The following is a 27,122-nucleotide window of genomic DNA, read 5'->3' on the forward strand; positions in this document are numbered from 1 at the left end:
ACAATTTCTTCCAGCATGAAGTCAATAGCCAATACCCAAAGTAGGTGATTTTGGTTTTAATCACTTACTTGTTGAATCCTCTCTTAATCCTGAGATACAGATGAGAAGAGAGGTATAAACATTTTGGTCATCCTGACTTAGAGAGAAAGAAAAATCAACAGCATCTTTGAGACTGATCTGTTAAATATCCTCATATAATATATAGAATCATAGAATCATAGAATATCCTGAGTTGGAAGGGACCCTTAAGGATCATCAAGTCCAACTCTCGACACCGCACAGGTCTACCCAAAAGTTCAGACCATGTGCCTAAGTTCACAGTCCAATCTCTTCTTAAATTCAGACAGGCTCGGTGCAGTGACCACTTCCCTGGGGAGCCTGTTCCAGTGTGCAACCACCCTCTCTGTGAAGAACCCCCTCCTGACGTCCAGCCTAAATTTCCCCTGCCTGAGCTTAACCCTGTTCCCGCGGGTCCTGTCACTAGTGTTAATGGAGAAAAGGTCTCCTGCCTCTTGACACCCCCTTACGAGGAAGTTGTAGACTGCGATGAGGTCTCCCCTCAGCCTCCTCTTCTCCAGGCTGAACAGGCCCAGTGACCTCAGCCGTTCCTCGTACGTCTTCCCCTCCAGGCCTTTCACCATCTTCGTAGCCCTCCTCTGGACACTTTCCAACAGTTTCATGTCCTTATATATATGTCTTTATATATATATATATATAAATATTTGCATTTTATCCACATGTTCTAAGCTCCCCCTTTGTTTTATTTTTGCTAAAAGCAATGAGAGGGGATAGCATAAAGCAGGTCTTCTTACCCAAAATATCTCCCATCAGGAGTCTTTCTGAAAGGTGCTTAATGAAGTAAGAAACATGAACCTAATTAGTTTCATCTGGCCTTAGTCGTGCTTGGATTTAAACAAAATTTGTTGCCCTTGGCTTGTAATTTTTTTTATGTCCTCTATAAATAAAAATGCCACCAGCTTATGTCCGGAATTTAGTCATTACTTTTCATTTTGTACATTTTGACAACTTGAAATAATGCCTTCTAGTCACATCATTTTTTGTCCTTTAGGAAGATGCTATTAAATTACCTAAAAATATTATCACTAGCTACATGAAATTTGAGCAAGAAGTAAGCAGCCTGACTGAATTTCTTGTCCAATACCAACACATTTGGCATTATCAGAGCAAAGGTTAATTTTAATATAGTAATATACATATATACTCATGTATTTTTACCTGAAACATTTCACTTGGTTATTATTCTCTATTACATAATGGAAATGAGTACAATGTTAATTCTACTGGAAGATAATGATCTTGAATGATGATTTGAGATAGCATTAATTTAAATGATTTTTCTGATACAGTCACTTCATCTTTGAATATAGACATATATCTTTTATAATAAAACATCCCTGGATGTACCCCCAATGTGCTCTCCAGACTGTTTAGATATTGGTACAACTTCAATGTTTATGAAAGTGTCTCATGCTATGGAAGTAGGTGTTCTTAATGCACACCATTATAATATTTATAGTAAACTTTCATATTCAGATTAGTCTGAATCAGGAAGAAAATCGTTAATTTGAAAATGCCTACTATATTACAAATTTTGACACTGGCAGATCATTGTGATAAAATCCCTAGTTAAACTGTGTTATCCAATGGCTATCAAATAACAGAAGGAAGAGTTTCCGACTTCTGCTTCTACAGTCCTTTCAGTGAATTGAACAATGCATACTGTCTCACTAGAAACATCCATGGTCAGCCTATTGCACTCTGGGCATCTCATAGCTGTAGATTTTGCTCCCAGAAGAGCTGCACTCCTTCCTAGTTGGGAAGGCAGCATGGGTGCTCTGAGGAAAACCAGAGGGCAATGGGACACAGTGCATGGCCAAACTGTCATTCAGTGGGAAAAGAAGTGGAGGCCAGTTGGCTCCTTACTTTAATGTCTGTGGAAACTTCTGAATGGTTCTGCAAAAAGTTGCTGAAAATTTTTCAAAACTGAACCCCAAAACTCAGGAACAAAATCTCATAAACACATTTATACCTGCAATTGTAAATGGAAGAAGTTATTTTAACTAATTCTAACTGAGAAGAGTTAGGCTGTTAAAAACAGCCTGTTTTTAGAGCTCAAGGTTCTAATGTGGGATTGTCAGTTTGAAGTTTCTATTTAGATGGGTTAGAAGTCAGCAGTCTCTCTATAACTTAAGTCATTATAACATTGCAGTTGCTTATGTCTTCCTTTGCTACATCATTTTCTGTTATTTATTGCATGTTAATATTACTACTGTCATCAATGTGGTACAATCTTCCACATTCTTTTGGATCAAAGATTTTGACCCATACCCTAAAATTTAATGCAATATTTAGCTGTTATATTTACAAACAGCAAATAATAAAGGAGACAATTGCAGTAGAAATATTAAGACAGAGGTTTGGATGACTACTGATTGGCATATTATCAGCAAGCACTTAGTACAGGTGCATTGACTTTAGCATTCTTTTATGCTTTGTTCAGAAATGGCTTCCTAATTGAAATATTTTACTTATTTATTTTTCAGCCAGCTGATGTAGGGTATCTCTAACAGTTGCTGGGTTCCTATGATTTGGCATAGGAAAATAGCATCTCAATCTCCAGCCTCACAACATTGCCCGAGAGAGAGTTATAGCTCAAGCAGCTGAGCAGGAAAGAGTCTGCCTATGTGGGGGTTGACTGCAGTTTTCTTGAATAAGCAGAAACAAATGAGTGAAAAAAAAAAAAAAAAAAAAGATGAGTTGCATTGTAAATATCGCTGCACAAACAAACTGAATTGATGAAGTTGCAGTTTTGTCTTATGCCTTGTCACTACTAAAGCACATTTAATAAACCTCAGAACAGACATCACATTGGTGTTTTAAACTGTGATAAAGTCCTTAGGATGTCTTGTGTCTGTTATTAATGTCTCTAACTGGTATTTAGTTTGCTGTTGATGGCTGGTGTGACCTACCATTCAGAAGTAGCGTGACCCAAAATCAAAAGCTGAAAGTGACACTGTTAACTGAACTGGATTCCACAAATTTTAAAGCAGGTACATGCAACAAATATCTAACAGGGAAGTGGTCACTATAAAAATATAAATAATAGCCTTATCAAGAACAAGAAATTCAAATATTTCATTTCATCACCTGTTTTTTTTTTGTTTGTTTTTTTGTTTTTTTTTTTTTTCATTCAATATTATGCATCTAAGCTTCCTAATCGTCAAGTTTTGTTTCTGGACTTTGGCCATAGGCACATATAATGAGGGACTTTAAGATCATACTGAATTTAAAAAAGGACACAGCAATTAAATAGAAAGTATGTTTTATCATGTTATAATTAAATAATGATGAAAAGTGAATTTCACATTTATAAACTGATTAATGAATAGTGCCATGGTGATTAATGAAGAGTACTTTACGAAGACAGAAAATTATTTTAACATAATTCAAAAATTTAAAGAATTGTAGAAGACAGGCCTGGAATGAGCCACAAAACTTGTGATATCCATTCCCCTGACCAAAGGAGACATGAAGTTTTCCCTCCACATCACCATTTCTGAGTAACAGCTTCATTGGGATCCATTACAATCTAGCTGTTACCTCAACTCTCTTTTCTTGTCCTGTATTTCAGTCAGATAATTACTCATGTAAATGTAAGCAGGTCTTTGAAAAGTAAAAATTTGCATGGAATTCAATAATGCCTAAAGCAAAGATGGCACCTTCAATTTTTAAATTCTGTTCCCCAAAAGTTTCCAACTTGCTATCTTATACCAATGTGATGTTTATACCCTATTTCTATCATGTACTTATCTGTAATAAAAATACAGAGTGGCATGAGAAGCAGAATTCACAGGCAATGCATTCAGAACATCTGACTTTGAAAGTGAATCCCCAATAAAGTTTTGAGTGCGCCTATACAAGTTGTTCATATCTCTTACATTTATTACACTTAAAACATGCCACCCAAGCTTGATTTTGAAAATGTCATGTGAAATATTGTTAAAAGTCATCCAAAAGTCAAGATGATTTCTGACACCTAATGTTTTTCTCCCAGTAAGCTTTGTTATCTTGTCAGTAAAAAAACTGCTATGACATGATTCGTTCTGAACAGCCATGCTGGCTGGTATTTATTTCCTTGTTACCATCTAGATAGTTAACATTTTTTGATTACTTTTTCAAGTTTTCAGTTTATACAGTCTGCTTGACAATTTAATTTTTCTTCTTTTAAGGAATAGCACTGTATTTTCATTATCCTTCACAAATCCTTATGGGAAAACTCTGAATTTATTTCAATTGTCTCTCTAGCCAAGAAGAAATTCATACAGCTCAGTTACTTAGAAATCATTTAAGTATAAATTTACCTCCATTCTCTCCAGGCTAATCTGAGTTCTTAAGTTCTTAATATTAGCGTTCATAATGTTAACACATCTCAGAATCCTAGTCAACACTAACGCAAAGATGGCATTAAGCAACTTGAGTTTCTGGTTCTTCAAATCTCTTTAGTAATATTTTTCCCTCCTGACTAATTGGAAATTTAGTTCCTTGGTCATCATAGGACTAATATAGAATCATAGAATCATAGAATATCCTGAGTTGGAAGGGACCCTTAAGGATCATCAAGTCCAACTCTTGACACTGCACAGGTCTACCCAAAAGTTCAGACCATGTGCCTAAGTTCACAGTCCAATCTCTTCTTAAATTCAGACAGGATATACTTCTGGAAATGTTATTACTATAAATATTATTATTAATAGACTTCAGATCTTGTTTGTTTAAACTTGTACCCGTTTTATAGAAAACAACCACTTCTCTATCTTCTACATGCTTCTGAATAGGTTTACATGGACCTTGAGTTCTCTTAATGTGTTGAGTTCTCCTAGAACAAGATATGACAAGTAGACATATTCAAACTAACACATCTGCAGACAGCTTTGTACTACAGTCCATAGCATCTCTGATTTTACTTCAACATGAAAGCATCAGACTCAATGATACTTTTACTGATTTCTTTCTTCAAGATACTTTAACCTCTGTCTTCTATATAGTTCACTGCGTTTTTTCCTCCCCAGTGATATATTTTGAAGCTCAGTATTTGAGTTGTCTGCATATCAGTGATCCACGCAGGGGAATAAACAAATATCATGAGAAATGAGAAAAAAAAATATGTATCCAGGACTGAACAAAATTATTAGACTTTAAGCTTGTAAATCTTTGCAACATGAAAATGACTGCTCTGCTCACAAATGCATACACACTATAGGAAATTATGTATTTCCAGAAACTGGCCCTGTCCATTTGCAATAGGGATGGGTGAGTATTACTGTGGTTGAATTCTGCAAACATCAAGTATAAGTGAGATGTAATAGAACAGTACTTTAGTACTTTGCAGTACTAAAGGTGGATATAACAAATCTCACACAAAATATATATATATTTTTAAATAATTTTCAGGAAAGCTTGAAAGAAAGCTTAAGATGTAAATAGCAAAACACAAATGTTACAGAGTATATATTTGGCATTAAATAGCTGTTGCAAAACTAATGAGCATATAATCCAATTTTGCAGCTTCTTCATTTTCAATGCAGCATTGAAGAAAAACAAACAAAAAGTATAGTCATTAAACTCACTGAGACAAATTAATTTTCATAAGCTGTAAACTACAAAGGACGCACATTATAGGTGAACTTGGTTTGCCCCTTTTTTCTTAAAACAACAACAACAACAAAACAAACATTGGAAATTGTAACAAAGCTTCACAAGAAAGATAGGAAGTTTATTGCATTATTTAGAAAATATTAAGATATTTTTTAATATCAATATAATCTCAGATTATCCAGAGAAAAATATGTGTGCACACACTGGGCATATGTGCAATGTGTTTGAAATGCATCAGCTCTGCTGTTCCCACATATGCATACATCTCAGGACTGATAAACCTCAGTTATACCAGAAATCATGCATCTGTGCAGACTGTCAGTGATCTTACACATCCAGTGAGTCTGGCAGAGCCACGCCACAGTGACTACACTGTACTCAGGTGCACCTGAAATGTACCAAACGCACTGGGTATCTGAAGGTTTCAACATACCAGTGCTTCAAAGATGCCATATTGCAAACAGGCTGTGGAATGTCAGTAATTGCAATACAAAAATCCAAAGACCTTTGAATTGATGGAATTTAAGATGGAAAAAAAAAATATATATATATACCTGGAAAAACATAGACATACAGTGGTCACACCAATGCTGACTTTTTTTTTTTTTTTTTGTACCATTCAGAAAGACACTGACATTCTGTAACTCTCCTGTAACACAGAGGAGACAGAAAACTCTACTGGTCTCAATTCAAGATTACATATAATTTGATTTCTAATTATTCCCCTTGAATCCTGATTAGCTATTTAATGATTTATGATCTTTGAAAGTATACGATCTAATTTATCTCTATTTTCTGATTATATTACTGATTCACCCAATTTTAATTTCTGTATTTTCTAGACTAAATGTTCCATTGTAACACAATCTAGTACTCTGCTAGATTTTAATACTTTAATTTCATGAAGAGATTTTATCGCTCCTAATGACTTATGCATATGCATTAACAGTATCAAAGACAATCAGTATATTTAGTCAAACAGCTTCCACTATTTCCTAGCTGGTCTTGTGATTTAAAAAAGAGGTGCTTTAGGTTTTAATAATATTGTAAAAGGAGAAAATGTTTTTCTAAAAATATAACTAAAACAGTGTCATGGATTACAGCATTTTGAAGATATGTGATACAGATATATCAACAAATTACTATCTTACTATGAACAGATTAATATAAAAATATGTACTTTTCTAAGAAGGTATCAAAAAGATTTCAATGTGCATCATGATCCATATTAAAAGGCAGTAAGGAATGATGCTTTAGAACAGAAATCTTGTACAAATATCCATAAAAATTATATAAATGCTAAGAGGATTCCGGAATAGGAGGAGTATAATTACAATGTACATTTCCATGAAAAGGCAAGAAATTAGTTTGTTATTTGCATTCAGGTTCTAGAGGCAGTATAATTTTCTGATTTCATCAGCTTTTTGTTTGGTAATTTGTCTACAATTATACAGTAGTTTTCAAATTGTATTCTGATTTCTTACTGTTTAGTAATAGAATTTTAAAGTATAAAGTATGGAGAGAAGTAGAAATAAGACCTGACGACATACAACATCCAAAATATCATACCTCAAGATATTTTAGATATTAGTATCACAGTAAAATAAGTTTGTTTTTCATGTTTCCTGTCGGTGCATGATTAGTAGGCTGCATTTATCACACAGCAATGCTGTGCAAACAATGCCTCCTGAACACGTATCCTGGATATGAAGTAGAAAACTCAGGACCACAACCTCAGTATAACTTTTTTTTTTTTTTTCTTTCATTGACCCTAGAATTTATAAGCAGCCTACAAATGAAAACTTACAAACATCAAACAGAAACAAATTGAAGAAGGCATAATAAGAGGATCATAAGAGCTTTATAATTGTAAAAATTTATTTAATGCTATTTAAACTAAAATTATGTAAAGAACATAATCAGTGCTTACAACACTGCAGCCATTACAGTGCCTCTTTCCCTTGCAGGCTATCAACGACCAGCAGTTCACTGCTTGGAATGAATGCCAATGGCTCTGATGAGTATTTCCACTCTACAAACCACGCAGAGCAAACTTTCCGCAAAATGGAAAGTTACCTGCAGCAGAAGCAGTTGTGTGATGTTCTTCTCATAGTTGGAGACCAAAAGATTCCAGCTCACAGGTACACATTCCACTTTTGTTTATATGGCTTCAAAGTCTGAAATTTCCAAACACTAGGAAAAGGTATGCCTACCCTGCCTGTTATGAATAAATAGTTACTATAACTGGGACATCAACTAAGATTGGAATAAAATGATGCGATCATTTTTGTATTCATTATTTTGAATAAAAGAGATTCAAATATGACCCACAGATGCTGCCATCTTCCTTTCTTGCTGCTGTCAAACTACAGTGAGGTCAGTGAAGATAAACTGCCCAAACCAGCACTATGGAAAAAAATTAGTTTATTAATTACCTTTTAACTTTATTGCTCACTGAATCACTCAAATTCTATGTTAAAGGAAATGTTTCTATTGCACACACCATTTAATATATACTCATTGTCAATTTCATACTTGTTATTGAGATTATGAAGTAATTTGCAGTCCTCCTAAAATGGTTCTATTTCAAGGTTGGTTCTCAGTGCAGTGTCCGATTATTTTGCTGCCATGTTTACTAATGATGTGCGTGAAGCAAAACAAGAGGAGATCAAGATGGAAGGAGTAGACCCAGATGCCCTGAAAGCTTTGGTTCGCTATGCCTACACAGGTAATTTTTCCTCCATTATCCACATCACAGTTGTAAAGGAAGATATAAACTATTTAATGAATACATAATTTTCACTTCTTCCATTTTATACTAGTACATAAACAAATGTGTAGGTCATGCATGTAGGATGTAAGACTTTGTCTAGAGAAGATGAACAAATATTACTGTTTTACTAAAATAATCCATGTTTTGAAGGAAGATAAGTATGAATACATGAAGCTAAAATAACTTGTTCTAGAAGATAAAAAAAGATGTGACAAATGCTTGTAGGGTATCATCTTTCTCTAACTAGATATAAATTATTTTAGGAATTTTTATGAGAGAAGAACATATTTTGCCTGTTGCCATATGGTGACACAGGGAAGGGAGGTATGAACTTTCACATCATGGGTAGCTATAGAAATGGCCTGCCTGGTTGGCACCTATTTGGCTCACTCAAGGTTCTTGAGCAGGAACCATTAGAAGAAAACAGGATTATGGTATCAGTGATGAGTAGAACAACTTTTGCCATAAGAAAGTGCCACCATATTCTAAATATATTTACTTATCTTCTCTTGAAAAATTATTGAGATTGTACCCTAATGAAATTCAAATATTTTATTTTAAAGTACCAGAATACTGTGTAGAATACATTCTTTGCTTTCTTTTCCCATTTTTCAACATTTATCCCAATATTGCTGGATCCAAATCGTTGAGCCACATAACCAAAAAGATGAAGTCAGAGAACCGTGAAATTCCTTTCATACTGAACATTACTGAACACGGAAAACCGTTGTAGATCAAAAACATTGTGTTATTATATAAATTTTGAATGGAATAACACAATTTCCATATGAAGACAGGGAGGTTGGAAGACATACTATAGGTATTTTGTTGAATCATAGGATGGTTTAGATTGGAAGGGACCTTTAAAGATCATCTAGTTTCAACCCGTTGCCATTGCCAGGGATGGCACCCATATATCAGTATTTGTATAATAATTTAAAAGGAGTTAGAATAATTATAATAGTAATGTTTAAATTCGAACAAAGACCCCATTATATGTGCTATAGGGGTATTAGCATGAATGTTAAAAATAGAAGACTTCACTTGCTAGGTCAGGGAGTTTATAAATCTTGACTCGTGTAACGAGACAAATCTCAAGAAAGATAAGCCATCTGCAACCCAGATTGGAAACAGAAGTTTCTATACACAGAATAGGCCCTTTATGTGTTTGTACGTACAAACAAGGGGATAAACACAGGCAGGAGGGAATTCTGTACAACTTGCATAAAACCATGATATTATAGCATTGAATTAGCATGTATTACCCAAGGAAATAGATTAGTAGAAGCACAAGAAAGCTGAGAGGTGGGATGCTTATTATCTACATATATCTAGAAATCATCCCACTCAATTAAATTTCAACTCTTTCAGTTTACTTAAGTAAAAAAACAAACAAAAATATATACAAGAACAAAAGCAAATTTTCTACAAAAACAAATGCCAGTCTATAAAATCTATGAAATATTGTAAATTTGATCATGAAATGAGGATTCCCTCTTTCATACAAGTACATTATATTGCAACCTTTATTTACAAGAACATGTAATGTTTTATCTTTATGCTCTCATTCAGTAATCACACTGTTTGGTATAATGAAAACCAAATGCAAACATTGCTTGCTTTGGCACCATGCCAGACCTTTCTCATTTCTTGCAGAAATTAGAATGTATTATTCAAGTTCCAAAGCAAGGGGCATCAGGAAGAGATGGGACTGTGTTAAAACTGCTATGGAAAACTGAACTTTCCTACTGCCTGTGTCATAGATTTTCAAGTAATATTAACAAGCTACACTTCTACACTGAAGGCTACTTTCTTTCAAGATAATGAAATATAAATGTGACTTTCAGAGGAGATGAGAGCTATAACTTTCAGAATTTTTTACATATTCTACCGGAGTAAATCAGAACAGAACTTTGGACAAGAAACCTCTTGTAGTTCTACTCTGATGTTAATTTTGAATATAATCTCTCTTTACCATCCTTCTCCATCTGTTAAACAGAGATGGTGTGTATCATCCCTTCACAGAGAAAGCTGGAAGAGAAATTAATGCTTCTGAGGCAATTAGAACGATAGAACGTTTTTGGGAAAAAAAAAAAGATTCATAAAAAAAGTCATTAAAAGTCAGTTCATTTTTTTCAGAGTAGATTTTTAATGCTGTGTATCAATTAGGGAATTAAAGTATCCACCAAGCATGAAGAATATAAGATCTTTTTAAATGAACAACTTCCAATCTATGAACATAACAAAATTCTCACATCATATAATCATCTCATTAAAATTTTAATGTACAATATATGACAGAAAAAATCCGGTTTCCCACATGAACTTACTGTTGGCATTTCCTAGCTATAACTATTGATACTAAAGTTCTTATGTGCAGTTAAAACTTATAGTACATTTTTCATTAATTTATATGTGAATTTTGGGAAAGGTTTTTCTCTAATCACATCTTTGTCTTTGTTTCAATGTTTTTTCATGTAAAATCAGATCTAACACTGTTAAAAATGTTCCAATCACTATATTCAAAATTCACTAAATCCTTTAAGTCTGTTAAGACAAGTTTAAAGATTCCTTCAGTAAAAAATGAAAATGAGTCTGTGAATCACAGGGCACTTTTCAAATTTTTTTTTTCAGAGAATCAGAAAAAATAGATACCAGGAAGCTTGCAAATAAATAAAGTTACAAAGAAAATGACTGAAAACTTGTATTTTTTCCCTACATGTAAATTGCACAGGTATTCTAGAGTTAAAAGAAGACACTATAGAAAGTTTGCTAGCTGCAGCTTGTCTTCTCCAGCTATCCCAGGTCATTGAGGTATGCTGCAATTTCCTCATGAAGCAGCTTCATCCTTCCAACTGCCTGGGGATTCGCTCTTTTGGAGATGCACAGGGCTGCACAGAGCTCTTGAAGGTGGCACACACATACACTATGGTAAGATAAATAACCTAACTGTTTCATGACTATAATGTTAACAGAGAGCATGAGTACTCTCCTGGAAAATATATGGGCTTTGGTGAAGCAGAGGGACTTTGGGCTGCTGTGCTCTCCAAGAGTGATACAGTGGCTGTGCTCCTCCTGCTCTGGCAGGGTCGACTCTGCACAGTCCCTGACCTGAGGACATCTCTGCTCACCTCAGCCTCCAAAGAGAAATTTAAGAACTGTGACTACTACAGAATTATTGGAAGGAGAGAAGGGCACATTGAGGAAACCAAATGTTCAGTTCTGTTTCCTGTTTCAGAATTTTGCCATACTTATTGAACTTAAATTTGCAGTATGATTTGCATGTATTTCTTCCCATGCAAAAAATCCATGCCTCAGTATGGATAATGTCAAAAGGAAAACAGCAGTGGTGCATTTATATGTTTTTAATTCAATACAAAGAAAAATCTAAAGCTGATTACAAGGTGAGGTACACAAAAAAAAGCCAAAATAAAGAATGCGTGGGAAAGATCTGGAACGCTAAAAAGAAGCACATCCCTGACTGGAGCATAATCTCCTCTGGCTCAAAGCAAGAAATGAATATTCAGAGCTTGGGAAACAGAGAAGCAAGATAGCTTGCTGTGAAACCAAATCAAGGGATAAATATTCAGGGCAACAAGATGTGCTATAGCATCTTTAAACATAAAAAGAATAGCAACTGCTACAGCTAAATAGATATAAAAAGAACTACTCGTTAGGAGACACATGGCAGATTTATGCTTGAAATATTAGCGTAGTATGTCAAAACCAGTTTAGAGGCTTCGTAATGCTGAGAGCATTCCAGCAAGAGATTGTGCACTTCCACATGCTGAAGTAAGTGAGAGTGGCATGTGCAGAATGAGGGCACCAGTTGTGCTCCTTCCTGTCATACTAATGAATGGTTTGTTTAGCAGCTATCTAGATTCCTTTTATATTTTAAAGTTTGAAAAAAGGGCATGTAAGATAGAGGTTCACTCAGCCTTTACATAATAGCATTGTCCTTGCTGCTCCATACGATTATAAGCTCTGAGCCCAAACCAGGAACTTCTCCTCTCTGCTGCCTCTTTTGTTCCACCAGTCCCAGCCATGTGGCTATCAACTTTAACCACTTTAAATCCACAGATTTCCGCAAAAATGAGATAAAATCATACAGTTATTAATGTCAGATAATGAGAGGAACTTTTTCAATATATATATATATATTTTGTATTATTATTTGAAACCCTCAGTCTTCCCCAGAAATTAGACTTTTACTATTTTTTAAGTCTGTGTGTTAAAGAAATGACAGTTGGGTCTTTAAGAACACTATCTAATGTATTAGTACTGTGCGTAAAGGCTTTACACAGTCTTCCTGAAAAGAGCTGGGAGCATTCCCACCTCTAGAACTACTTCCTGCATCTTGTGTTCAGCACAGATTGAGGATGCTGCAATGAAAGAGGACCTGGCATTGTCATAAAACCACCTACCATGCTTTCAGCTACTAACACAGAAGAGGAAAATCTGCACCTCTTTGAAATAAGCTTAAAGAAAAATTTCTTTTAACCCCCTGAACTGATTCTCAAAAGACTCTTGAAAACAAGAGATTGTAACAATGCACACATACAAGGTGTTGTGGAAGAGGATAAAGGAAACGTTCTGGTTTGATTCATGCCAACTTCAACCACCTCAAAATGTGTACCTTTGGGGAAAGACTATAAAGACAGAGTGTAAATATAGAGACCATCCCAATAAACTGGTAACATTTAAACATTTTCAGAAGATAATCAGCTATAAACACCACATCCATTCAATGAAAACAAGCACAATGGAAGCCTTCCCTTTCAATTACTTCAGCCATTGATGGAAAGTATTAAGAGTTTCCTGCCTAGGATCTTTTCATGCAGATAGAGCTTGTTCTGATAAACATCTTGTGCTATATTTGTAACTAAATGTGAACTGGCCTTCCTGTTCCTATTCTCTGAATGTCACAAAATATTAAAGCAGGATGTGCATAACAGAGTAAAGTCAACATACCTTTTAATCACTGATACTTCTCTATGTGCATTCTTAATTCTCTTGAGAAGAATTACAGAAAGCTGAGACTACTGAAAATAAATAATACAAATATCAGTTACTAAAATTTCTTCATCTGCCCTACTTCAATGTGGTTTCCAAATAAGATACATGTCTTCCAGGTACATAGATGGAAATTAATATTTCAAATATATACATAAATTCCAAGATGCAGTTCTCTGTAACTTTAAAAAAAAATATATATTTTTCTCCTTTGGAATTAACACAAGCAAACATACTTCATACTGAATTATGATGACTGAAACTATATTTCAGTATCAATTCTAATATTGCTTTACTGGACTGTACAATGTAATATTTTTTATGAAAAATAATTCTTTAATTTTATATTCACGTCTATTTCTGGATTTGGCATTTTTTCTCACCAACAGACTAGAGACTGAGATCCCTTTCTCAGGACTTTTCCAATTTTCAATTGCCATAAAATTTGTTAAATTGCTGTAAAAATTGTTAGAAAAGCAAGTTTAATTTCCCTAAATTTTCTGCTGTAGACAATGTAGACATATAGTCAACACCTGGAACAGCCTGTCAGAAAAGAACTGCAAGGTTTGAACACAATTCAAAACTTGGAAATCTGATTGTAACACAAGCTATACAAACTAGTTAATTTGAAAGCCCACTTACCATTCTTAAGATATATGATGTATCTTCAAATTGTGTTGCTATTAAGCTAAAGTATTAAGATCACATTAATGGACAAAACTGCCAGTAGCAAAACCTGATGGGATATACTGACAAGAAGCCTGACAGATGCAGCATGGTAGTGGTAACAATGATCATTGTTCTTCAGTTCTACAACAGGAAGGTAGAAAAGAAAAAACAAAATTTCCCCTTAAATGATGGAAGAGAATTCAATGATAATTAGAATATGTATTACATTTCCCTACACCCTAGTGCAAAAAAATACAGTATAAATATACAGAAATACAGTATATGCAAAGCCTTAACACTATGTAAGGAAAAGTTACTTCAAGGTGTGAAAATCATGACTGTACTGAAGCCTATTGTTTTTTCTTTTCAGGAACACTTCACAGAAGTTATTAAAAACCAGGAATTTCTTTTACTCCCTGCTAATGAGATTGCAAAGCTCCTGTCTAGCGATGACATCAATGTTCCTGATGAAGAAGCCATATTCCAGGCGCTAATGATGTGGGTGAGGCATGATTTGCAAAATCGACAACGAGACCTAGGAATGCTTCTTTCTTATATTAGGCTGCCTCTACTTCCACCTCAGGTATGGAAGTGAGGGGCTAACAGGGGATTTAACTAACAACTGAAATACTTGCCTCAAGCATCAGTTAGACAGAAAAAAAAAATCTGTACATAAGTGCTGGTTTGGGCTTCTTTTTAAATAATTATAATTATTTTGTTAACTCTATAGGTATGTTTATTATTTGTGAAGAGAGATGAAAAGAAGTTGCACAATAGAAATGTAATTATTGGGCTCACAACTACCTTTATAAACATAGCAGTCTAATGGTATCTCCAAAGGAGAGTGTTTCTTTCCTGGGGAGCATTTTGTCCTCTAATAACATAGCAATTTGTTATCATGTGAAGACATTTATTTAGACTTACCAAACTGCAGGACTGATAAGACACAATACTTACCTTTTATTACTGCAAAAAGTAAACAAAAACAATGGGGTCTAGATTATTGCTGAGCATTGGCATTACTTGTCTTTTCAGACTGAAAGAGATAGTTCATCAAAAAAGTGGCAGAGATGGACATACTGTTTTATAGCAAGCTGACACTGTTGGATCTGTGTCACAGAGGACTATCTCATCAGAAAAACAGGAGTAGGAACAACACTGTCAGAAATCTACCTTTATTTTATTGATGAGTGAAGCTGCAAGTAATCAACTTTGGGTTAAACATCAAAATACCATATATATTTATTCTTAAATGTACACCTTGTTTAACATATTCCAATATTATGAGGGATGTCTAGCATTAGGTTTGCTTGCACTCACATCAAAAGGACATTTACATTCATAGGGAGCAGTTTCTATTTGCAATTTTAAACTTTTCTAAAAGTCAGAAGTCATTTCTAAAAGTCAGAAAAATGTTTTTGGAAAAAAAAAAAAAAGCAAAAGGCTCACATTTAAACATTTAGTTAGTTACTACCCTTATGCTTTTTTACTGGCATTAAAGCAGAATTTACAGCAAAGCTTGGGTGAGGTGAACTGAAAATGAGTGTTTGTAGGTACAAATGTTTTAATTGATAAAGTACATACAACTTGTAATGATTTAGATATACATAAGATCATAACTTCTCATTTCTTAGTTACTAGCTGATCTAGAAAATAGTCCAATGTTTGCAGACGACCTAGAGTGTCAGAAACTTCTTATGGAGGCTATGAAATACCACCTTCTACCAGAAAGACGGTCCATGATGCAGAGCCCTCGAACTAAGCCTAGAAAGTCTACAGTGGGTGCACTTTATGCTGTAGGAGGTATGGATGCCACTAAAGGTAAGTTTGGATATTTGTTTAATTGTGTTAATTAATTGTATTACAGACACAAGGGGAATAAAAAACAATCTTTGAAAGATTTCTACTAGGAAAACAGCAATTTAAGGATGAAAAAGAGGAAAAAAAAAAAAAAGAAAACAATCTTGCATTTTAGATGTTCTTCCTTGCAGGAATCATGTTTCTAAATGATATACGTACAGCTTGAAGTTCAAACTAAAGTTTGATTTGAATTGTGATTTTAAAATTCAGAGTTTTCTAAGAATTTTTGCATGCAGTTTGGCTTTACAAATCAGAAGAAACAAATAACATTCAAAATATTTGAAGAAATATTTAATGTTAATGTGCTCCATTTTTTAACAAAAGTTAGAAGGCTGGAAAAAATTTTTAGGGAAAAATAAAACCAAAAATTATTACTGAATATTTAGCAGCTCTAAACTAGAGTTATCAATATGTTAAAAAAAAAATTGAAATTGAAAACATTTGCACTTTTTCACAAGTGCAAAATATGTGCATCTTTTTTCAGGACTGTGTATAGAATTTTCTTCAAGTTTGTAGTTGAAAGTTAAATGTTATAAATGTATTCAATTTTTTATGATTTGATTTTCACAACTGCAACCAGTTTACAACTTTACAAATGACACTATTCTATTTACTATGAAGTATATTAAATTATTTTCTATAGGAATCCACTGCTTCATGCCAAAGAAATGTAATTAGTTTAAAGTCTAGCAACTTGCTGAACAGTATTACTTTTAGCTGTGTGAGTTTACTATTAATAGACTCACAAAGAAGCTAATCCATTTCATGGTTTGGAAAAAGTTGCTGATGACTAATGTTTCCTATATAAGACATCTTGCAGTGCTACCTTACTATCCCATGCAATTAAATTAAATACAAAATACACATTCATCACCATCACAACATGAAGAGAAAACATTAATTCTTATGACAATTCACCAAAATGAAGTTAAGCTATAGCAACTAGTGTAGTTTTATTAGCACTACTGCTTATTATTTATTATTTTTTTTTTTTATGAAATATATAAATCAACCAAGAACTCAAGGTTATCTTTAAACTACACTATTCTTAGAAATAAGAATAAAATTTTCTAATAGGTCTTCACAGTAAAGTTTATACAAAGAAAGGGCTATTTCAGTCAACATCTCTACTTCCTGTGCCTCTTTTACTTATTACCTTGGAATAAAGCCAGTTGTTTGAACTTTTGCCTTTTGATGGTTAAGAACAGCACTTCCTCTCCTCCCTGCTGTCCTCTATATCTCTGCCTCATACCTTGAGCCTGTGCTGGATTGCAAGATAAAGGAAACAGCACCTAAGAGACTACAAAGCACTAGAAGAACATCTCTGAGAAGGGAGTAACTACCACCTCTGGCAATACTGTGCCTTCTGTGATTAAGAAAAGAAGAACTCTCTGAGAGTGCCAAGTTTGGCTTTGTGCTTATCTCAGGTGGTATATGAAGTCAAACCTCAACTTCAAATGATCAAGAGAAGATCAAAGAACCACTCTTGGGCTAGTATTTTGAAAATGTGAACATGCCTAAACCACATTACCTTTCAAAACCTACTTTCAAACCTCTGTAAAAATTGCAGCCTACAGGGTATGAACACACTGTACACCTTAATGTTTTTTTTTTTTTTTTTTTTTTTTAACTTATGTAGGCTATTTCTTTGATTTCTTTTGAAGCTGAGAACTTTGGGGCACTCATATATTAGCATAAAATAAATGAGAGAATCAAAGCAAAGAAGAGCAAACATACTACCAAAATGGAGAAAAAAAAATAATTAAAAAAAAAAAAACAGTAAAAGAAATTCACTTGTGCAGAATGAAAGAAGACAGGAGAGGGAAAAAGTAAAATTTTTTTTTCATTTATTGCTGGTAGATGTGGTAGTTTTTTTTTCCAGTCTATGCATTTGGAAAGGCATATAGGGGGGGGGGTGGGGGGAAGATATCGAGATAAGCTCTTTCACTAAGCTTGTTGAACGCAGCAGGTCACCTGTACCAGGATCTACTTGTGAAAACTTCCCTAAAGCAAACACTACCTTTCTTCTCTGCATTACTGCATGGTTGTTTTGCTGTTAGAAACTATCCACAAACTTTCTATTGTAGTTCTCAAAATACTACTTCTCTAGTCTCAAATCCCAGTCAAGGAACAGGCAGGAAATCATCTCTGGTTTTCTCATCTGGTTGCCTTCAGCTGAACTGAAGCTGAGCTCCAGTGTGTACTGTGTGTGCAACTGGTAATTGCCTCTTCCTACCTTAGTCGTTGCTCAGCCATCTCCTCGTTGTGCTAAATCAGCTCTCACAGGACCAATTACAGCTGCAGAGTGACTGACAGGAGCCAGCACATGTAAAAGTGTCAGTATTAAACGGCAGGGAGTTAGGGCCTTATGAATAGTTGCAGTAAAAACATTACTAGAAGTTCAGTGACCTGGAAGAATTGAAAATACAGCTTCTGTATTACAGCAGGCAAGCATTTATTGCACAGCTGCTGCAAAGGTGAACCTCAAGGAAGCTACCTGTAGGAAACAAGTGCTTACTCACGCAGAAGTCAGCCTTCTGCCTGTCTCCGTTGTGAAAAGGAAAACATCCAAGCTATCCATGAAGATGCCTGCCTAAGACAGACAGAGTCATGGATACATTTAGTTTTTGATAGCACTAATGGTTTAAGCACAGGCATGCCTAAAGAGTATATAGTTGTGAGGTACCATACTCATAAAGAATTAAAACAAACAAACAAAACCCAACTATCCTCATGGTACTCAAATGACTAACAGATTTAACTTATCTTCAAATTTCCAGTGTTAAAAAATGAGCTGGCATGTAATTCTGCCTCTTCTTGCCCCTGGTTTATTCCCATATGCTTGACAATCATATAAGCATGGAATTAATAATGCAGCTTTCTCACTAGGTTCACACATTGTAATTGAAGTTCTCAGTAAAAGATGCAGTAAGAGTCCGCACACAGAATTTCAATCTTCTGAAGTTGAATAATATTTTGAGATGGACCAGCTACTGACTACTGGATACTGATCAGTTCATGGTTTTCTTACATTGTACAATACTTCTGTCTTCACCAGGCACAACTACAATTGAAAAATATGACCTTAGGACTAATAGTTGGATACAAATTGGTACCATGAATGGTAGACGATTACAGTTCGGAGTTGCAGTAATTGACAACAAGCTCTATATTGTGGGAGGAAGAGATGGTCTGAAAACTTCAAATATTGTTGAATGTTTCAACCCTATCACCAAAGTTTGGACTATAATGCCTCCTATGTCAACACACAGACATGGCTTAGGTAAGAGGTGCTGCTTCTTTGTAAATACTTTTGATCACATACAAGTGATTTTAATTTACACAAATGTAGCTGACATAACTTTCAAAGCATTCAGTAACATGCAGCAACATGTGTAGAAGCTATTTTTCAAAGACAGAGTTGCCCTTTACCATAATTTTATGACAGTGACATAATTTTATGACAGTGACATATGCAAGCATTTACCCAACTTGCACTGGACTTCCAGAGTTAATTTTGTTTTTAGAAAATTCCAAATACAAGCAATGGTGAAAATAATTGACTCTTCTAATTCAGTGGTGAAGGTATCTGCTTGCAATACAGTAACAGCCTGATTTACAGTTTTAGAAAATTATGACTAAGTTAAGCCCATGGGTACCTAACATCTCTGAAAATCAGATCAGATAACTACTCACATTGAAGAAAATATTGCTGTAAGGAAGTAAATGCAACTTCACTAATTTTAATGTTGTAATTACAAGAGTTTTAAAGAGCTCTGCCATAGCTTGGTAGTTATGGGTCTTTATTGCCCAGTAATCCTTAATATTATTCACAGTGAATAAAGTATATGAAATGTCAAGTGCATTGCTGGAACAATGAAAAATAAGAACAACTTTAACATTAAGGAGACTATGGGAGGGAATATGACAATTTCTGAATGATTTATTTGCACAGATCTTATGAGAAAGGCCGGCTTCATTTACATTAATAGAAAAAGGTATTGGCTCAAAATCGTTATAGTAAGTTAAAATGACATAGAATATTTTTATTTTAATGAATAACACAAAAAGACTGATCCAGTTATTCGATAAACCTTAGTTTGTGGCCTATAGTACCTTCTCCACCACTTAGGGGATAAATTATAGTGTTAAGTTCTTTCCAATAAGTCTGTCAAGTTAATAAAAACAAATAGGAGTAAGTAGTAAATGGAAAAAAAAAAAAAAAGACAAAACAGACTATAGTCTTTATAATTACCAGCTGCAGGGGCATAATTCTACCCAACAAGTAGGTTGCAGCAGTAAAATGAGTGCCCAAAGTTAGTCTTCTATTTATCAGTTCAATTTGCAAAGCTGCCTTGCGCTTATTGGTTTCAGTGTGATTTTGTGGAGAGTAGCACATTTGAAAAAAAAATATAAATCAGGCCATGCATACTTAAGGCTGAAAACTTGTATTCAGACAACTTTTAAGCAGACAGATTCAAACATTTTGCCTTATCTAACAAAGTAAGGAAATGACAGCAAAAGTAGCAGCTTAGCAAAGGGAAGGCACCAAACCCCTTCTTGCTGAGAAAAGGGCAGTAACACAGGATGTGTCCACAGACAGCTTTGCAGAGAGAGCCAAGCTTACTCTCCTGTCCCTCAAGGCAAACAAATACAAGCCTACTCTTATCCCAAAGTGAGTTCCACTTAGAGGCATTAAAATGTTATGGTACTGTAGCCTGTAAGGCCAGCCAGATACCCACCCGCACGGGCTTCATGCTGGCAGGATTACAGAGCTTCAGATCAGAGCAAGGGATATGTAGTTATGTTGGACTTTTTTTTTTTCATTGCCTGGCTCAATCTTTGTTTTTCTTTGATAGAATAGCATTATTTCTCATGTAGGGGCTCAAACTCCATTCAGAACAAGGTCAACAGAATTGGAAGAGAGAAAATTCTGAGAACATCAGAACTGAAACAACTTTCTTCAGGCAAAAGATAATGCTTATTCTGAAAAATACTGTATATAAAGTATTTTGTTTATACTTATTTATTCTGCTAAATGACAAGGCTGCTTTTAGATAGTTTAATACTAGCTGAAATTGCTTATCTGTATACAGGGATTTAAAGTATGAAGTTAATACTTTATTGATCAGTGTAATTATTAGATACTGTAATCCGTTCCTAATTCTATCTTTTAAGGAGTAGCAATGCTTGAAGGACCAATGTATGCTGTTGGTGGCCATGATGGATGGAGTTACCTTAATACTGTAGAAAGATGGGACCCTCAAGCACGGCAATGGAATTACGTTGCTAGCATGTCAACGCCCAGAAGCACTGTAGGGGTTGCAGCATTAAATAGCAAGTATGTCAACAGGAAAAACTGTTTTTTTTCTTTGCTTCCTGCCTTGGAAATCCAGTTTCTTATATTTTCTTTTCACTCTTAAACTAATCAAACACCTCAAGAGAACAAAGAGAAAACATAATGCACAAAAATAAGAAAAAGCTTTTTCTCTGTTGTGTGATTAATTGTTTTCAAACTTTCAGTCATGTTATAAGCATATTTCAGCCACTTCAAGTTCCAGCAATTTGAGTATATTACAGATGTACAACAGAATTTTTCCTGGAATATAACTTATGGGTGATACTGATAAACTATCTTGAAAAAATATTCCAGGTTTACTTTTACATTTTTAAATGTCTAAGGAAGCATCATTTGAAAGAACTTTAACTTCTTCAGCAAATTAGGCTGGTGCTGGAAATATTAAAGCCTGATAAGAGGCCCCCATTTGGTATGTTGGAAAGCATGACTTGAGCCAAACTTCCTACTTAATAAACTCTGGGGAAGGAAGAATCTTAGCAGTGACAGTTTGTAGGGGCTGGGAACATTACAGACAGATGTAGGCAGAAAATTGCACTTATTCTGAAACCTTATCACTATCTTGCTTGTTCACTTCTTGAATGCTGGTGACTTATGAGAGAGAAAGAGTAGAAATAAAGATGTTAAGAAGCAGATATTTGCAAATGTAAATTTTCACATACCAGCCAGGATTTTTGCATTCAAACAGAACATGATTTTAAACATTACCTAAAAATTCTAAGAGGCAGAACTGTCTGTTCAAGTCCCCGTTGTATCTCAGGAAATGTTCTCAGCATAAACTTCACCAGAAACTCCTGTTGGTACCTTCCACAGGGACATGCAGGAAACCACTTTGTCAAAGAGGAAATCCAGCCCGATTCTGACTCTGTTCTCAATCAGCCTGATACATGCTGTCTCCAGCCCGGCTTAAATCACGTCTGTTAGTCTAGTGATGTAATCTCCGGCATACCAGGATGAGCCGAGATCAAATGTCCATCATTCAGCACTACTGCTGTGGTCTAACTGAGAAGAATGTGTCTCTTTTTACTGTTCCCTTAAGTCATGCCATATTTTTCTATTCAATCCCACCAGAAAAGACTTACTTAGAATTTCAATGGAGCAACATTTCTGACCAATAAATGGTCTACTGAAAGCATTAGTCAATAAAGGAATATTTGTTCATCTTCTTGTAGAATGGAAAAAAATTTTTTTAGATGTTTCTGGGTACTTTAAGGGAAACAAAAAATCCCAACCGATCTACTCATATAGTTAGTGATTTCCTCTCTCTGTGAAAGCTGTGTAAAGAAGAAGACAGCATCTAAGAGCCTGATGTTAAAAGAAAATAAATCAAGTTCTGATTTTTTTTTTTTTTGAATGGGCCAAGCAACAAACTGTACAACAGAACTCAAGTCTGTGTTCAATTCACAAATGTTAGAAGAGAGGGCTAAAAATTTTGTATTGCTGTAAAAGTCAAGATTTTTCTTGCTGAAATTGTACATCAGAACAATCTAAAATTTCTCCCAGTCACTGGAGCAAGAGTCACACAACTCAAGCACAATTCAACTGATTGGTTTTGGGTGACATACTCTGGACAAGCTGAAGTATTCCCTAGATCTCTAATTAGTTGCACTAAGCAAACTCAATTTCATGGCATTAAGTAACAGCCAGGGTGTGAAAGCAACCTAAGCTATTGGCACATTCAACATCTACTATTACAACCAGCATGTGTGCTATCACAGTCTAGAGGCATCCAGCTAGTTTGAAACAAAAATAAATAAAAATTAATAAAAAAGTCAGACTTTGTAAAATTATTTCACAAAAAGCTACAACCCAGTTCTTAATGGTGAATTTACACCATTTATTCTTATATGTTGTCTCAACAACAACTGACTTGAATCTTGAGTTGTTTGCTAAGTGCCTTTATGCTAAACAGACAGGAAGACATATCTGTATGATAAATTCTGTTCCATAGATTTTCTTTAATACAAGCACTGAAGAAAATATATTTGATGTATTTTGACATATGTTTTTGATATATATGAAATTACTGATTTTTTTTTTTTTTAATGTATTTATAGTAGAGGAAGATTGCCTCATGACATACTGAGATATCAAATACTTTGTAACCTTATATTTAAATACATGTATCACCTTTCTATTAAATTCCATCTATAGCTTAACAGTTAAATAAGTTGATATAATATGCATTTTTTAATCTTCCAATGTGACTGCTTGAAACTATATTGCAAAATGAAGAAAATTTCTTTCATGCAGCATGTAAAACTCACTGTGCAAAGAAAGTTACCAGAGCATAGTGGTCAGAGAGCAAATAGTGGGAATTATGGGAACATTAAAGTGGTCAGAATGAAGTTTACAAATGTAATTTTCATTAAAATGACCAAAATTTTTCATTTTCCGATGGATAATTCTCACAGACTATACGCTGTTGGTGGACGAGATGGGAGCTCCTGCTTAAAATCAATGGAATGTTTTGATCCGCACACGAACAAGTGGAGTCTATGTGCTCCAATGTCAAAGCGAAGAGGGGGTGTTGGTGTTGCAACATACAATGGCTTTTTATATGCTGTAGGAGGTCATGATGCACCTGCTTCCAACCACTGTTCTCGACTTTCTGACTGTGTAGAAAGGTAAGCACTTGTGTTTATTTATTTTACATTCCAGGAAGTATAAAATAATTTATTACAACAAGTGAAATCTCTTCAAAATTTGAGCTTATTTTTGAGCTTATTGTTATTATTATTATGCTTGCAAAACATATTATGCTTTTAAGAATAATATTTTGAGCAGAAGAATTGATTTCCGTTAACTCCCAGATGCAAATTCCTCCTTGCTCTCCCTTCTATTTGAAAAAATCTTTACAGAGAAATTTAAAAAAAATACACTGAAATTAACTTTGCTGACTGAGCTGCTGCTGTGCTATCATTCCCTCAGGCTTCATTTACGTTCAAAACAGTGATTGTTTAATCTGATAGAAATGTAGTCTGTAACCATAAAGTGAAAATAGGGGCACGTTTAGTGAGTTTGAAGATCCCTCTAGTGGCTAAATAAAATAGTTACTCGTAATTCTCTACACTATTTCATACTGTAATCTAAACAACAAAACAGGAGAAAACTATTTATCCGTTATATAAATCTGAAATATAATAACGCATTTCTACAATATATTTTTCTCATTTTGATCATAAAACATTCTAGGTATGACCCTAAAACAGATGCTTGGACAACAGTGGCCCCCTTGAGTGTGCCTCGGGATGCTGTTGGAATTTGTCCTCTGGGTGACAGATTATATGCTGTTGGGGGCTACGATGGCCACACATACCTGGATACTGTGGAGTCCTATGATGCTCAAAATAATGAGTGGACAGAGGTAATTAAAAATAGAAAGAATTCTATCTGAATAATGGACAAAGCAAAAATTATTATGTTGCAAAATTATTACTGGTTTTGTGAAAAATGTCATATATTAGGATGCAGTAATACCATAGTTTGGCAGGTATAACATATTACTTGCCTCCCCTGTTAAATAACTGTATAGAAGTTTTCAGATACAACAATGGAGGTAATAATACACGGGTAAATACAAATTTACAATACAAAATACACAGGTTATACAAATCATTTTGTAACAAAGGATGAAATGCGTTTGCCAGCAATGCCCTCTACTGGACACACTTCCAAGTTTTCTTATTTATGACCATCACCACTGAGATTAAGAGAAAACATTAGAACTGTCAAGATCTTTCTGTACCCATGTAGGGCCAAAGGATATGAAAGTCTTTTACAACAGCTAAAAGAAACACCACCAGCCTACCCTCAAATAACCCTCAGCATCTGCTTTTTTTTTGTTTTTGTTTTGTTTTTGTTTTGTTTTGTTTTGTTTTTTGACAACCTCAAATTGTTTCCACAGTTCCAGTTAAATCTAATTTTCTAGCAGTACATTAGCTTGAATAAAGAAATTGTTTTCCTTTTAATCTACAAGTAATTTCTTCTAGTCCTGTCCATAACAGTCTACTAAAAATGTTTATTTATTTTATTTTTTTAAAGGAAGTTCCTGTCAATATTGGAAGGGCTGGAGCATGTGTTGTTGTTGTGAAGCTGCCCTGATGACTACAATATTGTGAAACTAAACCCTGAGTAAAGTTTCATGAAGACTGAGTCAGGAAGAGAAGAAACATTTCCAGAAGGACTCCACACATCCTTGCAGCCCTCCATTATAGAGAATATTTATTTGGGGCCATTGTACTGTTAAAGTACAAAACCAGAGTCTTCCTGCATTGCAAAAATCAGAGAATTTTGCAAAAGTTAACTATTTTTTATGCCTAATACTTAAAAATTAAATAATATGTTTAAATGGTTGAGTTTTGTTACAAAAGTTTATCTGTTATTTATAAAATGCAGTAGTAAAGTGATACATGGATGTCTAAGATTTCATAAAACTTTCTCTTCTATGTTAGCAGTAATGTTAACATTTATAAAAAGAGATTTTATATTTTAAGAAAATGAATAAAAGAGAAACACCTTCAACAGAATTGCACAGAAGGAAATACTGGTCCATAAATATCATTGGCAACAGAATATTCTCTGCAGAAGAAACTTCATTTCTATATTCAGAAATCAGATTACTAAATTAACTTTGAAACAATTATATAATAATTCAAAGAGAAGCATAGAATTTGTTGGCTATTCAACTACCAATATGACAAAATATCCCCTTTTAGCAGATATTCAGTTGCATTGTGCAAGGTAAGAATTAGTAGGCCTAAGGTATCTTTGTTTTCTTAAGCATGTGCCAACAGGAAGAACTCTCATCAAAACACAAATGCTAATATAATTACAATCATTTTCACCGTGCATTTGTATGTGATATTTTAATTCCAATCACAGTATGTCAGGTTATTCATGGATTTGTCTTTGCCCACTAACCATCTGTTAGTATTATGTTAAACTAATTTGGCTATTCTTGGAATAATCACCATGCATTACATTTTAAAAAATCATATAATTACATTCCTTGAATATATCTCACAAAACAAAATTTTTATATCATATTGATATGAAAATCTTTGACCTCAGCTGAAGATTACCAGCTTTCTATAATGTACAGTGGAAATATGGTAAGAAAAACATGTGCACTGTGTAACAGTATACACCATTAATATAAACATGCTTATGTTTAATCTGAAATTATGAAGGAATATTCCACATGCATGAGGTTTCATTTTTGTGTGCCAATTTTTAATGAAAATCTTGATTTTTTAATTTAATTTTATTTTTTTGACTGTAATTTCATTTATGGTCATTTCAAAAGCTGAGAGTGTATTTTAGAAAAGGAATGTATGTAACATTCTATGCTGTAAAGCACACTATTTGGACAGTATCTACTTTAGTGTCCGTTATGTCATTATTTTGTGAGTATCGGAAAATTCAGGACAGAAATGAAAATTTTCTGAAGATGTAGACTAAACTTCCTGAATGTTTTTTTTTTTTTTTTTTTTTTTTCCAGAATTCAGCAATATGGTATTTTAAAAAGTGTATAGTATTTATCCTGCAGAACACTTCTAAAAAGGAAAACATATACATATTTATTTAAAGAAAAAAACATTTTTAACTTAAAAAATAATTAGAATTATGTTTATATAAAGCATGCTACATCCAAATAAACGTAACTTTCTCTGCTAAGAAAATTTAGACTATATTTTAACTACTTCACTTTTTTTCATTTTTCATTTTCAAGAACACAAAACATAGAAGTCTTTTTGTAGACCAAAGGCAAAA

The 27,122-nt window shown here is 34.2% G+C and overlaps 1 protein-coding gene across 3 annotated transcripts in view; it reads left to right on the forward strand.

Moving 5' to 3' along the window:
* KLHL4 (kelch like family member 4) overlaps positions 1-25,702 on the forward strand; it is a 79,817-nt gene extending 54,115 nt beyond the window's left edge. For all 3 annotated transcript variants that reach the window (XM_084534673.1, XM_084534672.1, XM_084534671.1), the window contains 10 exons: positions 7,644-7,817; positions 8,268-8,404; positions 11,184-11,380; positions 14,502-14,714; positions 15,766-15,952; positions 19,050-19,274; positions 21,170-21,332; positions 23,762-23,974; positions 24,543-24,714; positions 25,392-25,702. In XM_084534673.1, coding sequence (XP_084390799.1) covers positions 7,644-7,817; positions 8,268-8,404; positions 11,184-11,380; positions 14,502-14,714; positions 15,766-15,952; positions 19,050-19,274; positions 21,170-21,332; positions 23,762-23,974; positions 24,543-24,714; positions 25,392-25,451 — 1,741 coding nt within the window. In that variant the 3' untranslated portion in view covers positions 25,452-25,702. The remainder of the gene's footprint in view (positions 1-7,643; positions 7,818-8,267; positions 8,405-11,183; positions 11,381-14,501; positions 14,715-15,765; positions 15,953-19,049; positions 19,275-21,169; positions 21,333-23,761; positions 23,975-24,542; positions 24,715-25,391) is intronic.
* The last annotated feature ends 1,420 nt before the right edge of the window (positions 25,703-27,122 follow it).

The sequence above is a fragment of the Aythya ferina genome (assembly GCF_964211825.1).
Source record: "Aythya ferina genome assembly, chromosome: 13".
Classification (NCBI taxonomy): Eukaryota; Metazoa; Chordata; class Aves; order Anseriformes; family Anatidae; genus Aythya; species Aythya ferina.